Below are 3,951 nucleotides of genomic sequence, written 5' to 3' on the forward strand. Positions count from 1 at the left end.
CCCCCTCTTAAACACAGGATAGTTGTCAGGCTCTGGAGGTTTGCCCGTGCCAACATTTCAACATTTATTGCACCCTTGTCAAGCCACAAAATGCCAAAGATCTTGCGGCAGCATCTGAAATGGAAAATGTCAAGGTGCTTTTCTTGCCTGCTGTACAAGGTCCATATTTCAGATCCATACGGAATGTGCTGAGGACACATACTACGTAAATCTTGATCTTTGTTTTGAGGGTTAATCTTTTGTTTTCCCATGCTCATTTTGTCAGCCTTCCAAAAGCTGTTGCTGCTTTCCCTATCCTGAAGTTAATCTTATAATAAAGTGATGTAGTACCACGTAGCGCTGATGATAGACCCCAGGTAACAGAACTTGTCCACTGTCTTAGGTTCCTTGTCGTTTAGCCATGTAATATGGCTCTGCTCTGCACTTTCCTGAGAAAGGATGACTGTTTTCTTAATACTGATGACCAAGCTAATAAAAGACCTTGCATGCTCTTGATAGGTGGACTGTAAATGGTGCCTGAAAAAATTGGATATTCCCCAATACTTCTACCGCTCATCATCTCATTCCATGCAGATATGAAGGCCACCATTCAGTTTGACGATTCAACATCATACAGCTTCAACATCGATAGCGAAGTTTAGTAAAGCAAGGTTGTGTCTTAGCACCAACCCTTTTTAGCACTTATTTTGCTGTCTTATTACAATGCGCATTCAAAGAGTCACCAGGGGATGTCTTCCTCCACACGAGAACCGATGGGTTGCCCTTCAATCTTGCTCGACTCCAGGCCAAGACCAAGATCAACAAAACAACAGTCCGAGACCTTCTCTTCGCCAATGATGCAGCTCTTGTTGCTCACAGTGAATAAACCCTACGAACAATGATGGACCACATACAGTCAGACTGTATCAAAAGCCTTTGTCAGATCGACGAACGCAGTATGTAATGGCAGTTGTTGCTTCCTGCATTTTTCTTGTAGCTGACAAATAGAAAAGATCATGTCCATTGTTGAGCCGTTTGATCTGAAATCGTATTGGCTCTCTGGTAGGACTCTTTCTGCTAGTCGCTTAAATCGCTTCAGGATGATCCTAGCGAAAGCTTTTCTAGTGATGCGTAGCAGTGAGATACTCCTGTAGTTGTTGCAATCTCCTTTGTCCCCTTCGTTTTTGTAGAGTGTGGTGATGTTGGCATCTCTCATGTCATGTGGAAATTCTGCTTTCAACCAACAAGTCGTTAGTAGTTTGTAGAGATATGGAAGGGGGGTCTCCTTGTTCTACTTCAGCAGGTATGTTGTCATTCTGCTGCTTTCCCGCAAGCGAGTTCATCGATTGCGAAAGAGAGTTCTTTTTCTGTTGGTGTTGTTTCAAGTTCTGACATTTCGGAGAGCTGAGGAATGGCCCCATGTAGCTGTTTATCAACATGCCTCTCCTCTGAGTATAAGTCTGAATAATGTTCCGCCCATCTTTCCATTAGTTTTTAATTGTCTGTCAGCTGTTAACCTTTTGCAGACTTTAGAGGTGCTACTTTGTTTGCTCTTGGTCCAATAAATAGCAACTCTGATGTTTTCATACATTTTCCTGATATTACCTTATTGCTTGCCTGTTGAATTTCTGAGCATAATTTGTCTCAGTACTGATTTGCACACTTTCTGGTTTCTCTTTAGAGGTTGGATTTAGCAGCACGTAGTTGTTGCTTTGTACTCTCTGTTGGATTTGTGTTGTGTTCTATCAAGATCTTACGGTTTTTCTCGAGTAGTGGTGCGAGTGTTGATGAACTGGCTTCAACCTAGTCCTCCTTGCAAGATCTTTCTCTTCCAAAGGTAATTAACGCATGATTACAAATTGTTGATTTCATGCTATTCCACATGTTGTTTGGAGATGAGCTATCTAGATGTTGGAGCTGTTCTTTGACATGTTCTTGAAATTTTGTCTTTAACGCTGGGTCTTTGGTATTTCTTATGTTGATCAAAGGTTTCTTTTCTTTTTCAGCTCTTGGTGTTTACTTTGCGACTATCTTTGCCTTAGCTATGACTAAAAGGTGGTCTGTGTTGCAGTCTGCACTGTAGAAGGATCTTGTTTGCTTTCCCATGTTGGCATCTTTTTTATGACAATGACGAAGTCGATTTCGTGCCAATGGCCTGATCTTGGATGACACCAAGAAACCCTGTGTCTGTCTTTGCCACTGTAGAAGGTGTTAGTGTTTCAAAGGTTGTTATTTGTGCAGAATTCTAAGAATTTCCGACCATTCTCATTGATTTTTCCCAGCCCAACTGGTCCAAGGCAGATGGGCTATACTTTGTTTTCCCTATCTACTCTTGCATTGAAGTCGCCAATGAGAAATAGTTGGCCTGCTATTGGGATGTTATTGATTGCAACCTGAAGTTCCTCATATACTGTTGTTGGGGTTGGGGCGTAGGCGCTGATGAAGTGAACCGCTCACTTACGGGGGGGGGGGGGGGGTGCTGAAGTTATGTGATCTCTAGGATCTTACCTTTCACGGCCCATTGGATAAGAAATGGAGAAGCATTATTGAAGACTATTATCATACACATTGACATAGATATTCATCAACTTCACTAGTGTTTCTAAGGCTGCTTGCAAAACTTATGAACTTTACATACTTGATCTATCTTTTCTCGAGAGAAGTTCAAACAATGTAACATCCTGGTCCAGAGCTTGCGGAACATTATAGCCTTTGGGGAAGCTTTCTAAACATTGTGTGGAGATCACCATGAAAGAAGCCAAGATGTATACCCAATTGAAACAGTTCAAATACTCCCCTAGAGATACCAGGTCCTGGAGTTTCAAGAAATACGATTGAATGTAAAATCTTGGGAACCGACCTTAGACTGACGTGTAGACTTTTGATATTTCTAAGACAAATCTAACGTTTCATTTTTATTGTAATATTAGTTTTTTTTAAATAGTTCAAATGAACATGAAATGATTACACCTACCTACTAGTATTATCATTTCAACGCACAGTGATCTACTTGTAGCTATGTGGTTTTAGAATCTTTACCAGCCTGTTGCAAAGAAGTCATCCAAATTTAGACGAATTCGCAAATAAAAAAATGCTCTCAAAATCAAGAAAAAAAAATGTGATGCTTTGGTTTTTTTTGTACTTGTACTTTTTTTCATTTTTCTATTTCTCTTTATTTTTGTTTTGGCAGTGAATCTTTAGCCTATTTATTAGGGGGTAGCAGTGAAACATAACAGTTTTTGCAGGCTTTTTATTGGTGACTGCTAAATTGGTGATAATCTCAATTTTTGGTCAACTTCACCCACACGATGCTTCATGATAATATTATTATAGACACATGAAAACACATGGATGTACTCATAGTTAACATTTTATATTTTCTTTCTGTTTTCGAAAGTAGACTTGCGAAAAATTAGACCCACGGAACGAGATATTATACTGCGCTATGACTTTAAAAAAAAAGAACTCAATTTATCCTGCTTCTGTTTTAGTATTAACCACAATTTTATTTATGAATGTGTAACTGCTATCTGCCCCCATGCTTGTCCCTCACCAGTTCCACGACTCACCTCTTGACCTGTCAATGCCGTTGCAAGAGAAAGCAATCACACCACCCGAGGGAAACAGCCAAAATGATACATGTGCTACACAAAAGATGATAAAATGGGGTTATCCCCTCCTGCTCCAGTCTTTATCAGACTCTGAAGGTAACGGTAACATTATTTGTTGTTTGATTCTTCCTATCACTTCTCTTTTAAACTGCCTACTATTTCGTCCCTTCATCCATCGATCATTAAAGCTACAAATCGATTCTTTGTGAGTGTTCCATACGATACTGGTGAAAATGTGCGCATCCTCATATACTATTTATATAACATTATTTTATTGTCTTTTTGTGTCTTGGCACACATAGAGGAAGTAGTTTGCCCAAGGTCTACTCCCCCCCCCCCCTTTTTTTCTGTGTCTCGACTT

General features: G+C 40.0%; 1 protein-coding gene across 1 annotated transcript in view; it reads left to right on the forward strand.

The window, feature by feature from the left end:
* Nucleotides 1-3,951, forward strand: part of LOC101856399 — a 13,599-nt gene that overhangs the window by 1,536 nt on the left and 8,112 nt on the right. The window contains exon 2 of the mRNA XM_005091160.3: nt 3,536-3,686. Coding sequence (XP_005091217.1) covers nt 3,536-3,686 — 151 coding nt within the window. The remainder of the gene's footprint in view (nt 1-3,535; nt 3,687-3,951) is intronic.

The sequence above is a fragment of the Aplysia californica genome, unplaced genomic scaffold, assembly GCF_000002075.1.
Source record: "Aplysia californica isolate F4 #8 unplaced genomic scaffold, AplCal3.0 scaffold00026, whole genome shotgun sequence".
NCBI classification, from domain to species: Eukaryota; Metazoa; Mollusca; class Gastropoda; order Aplysiida; family Aplysiidae; genus Aplysia; species Aplysia californica.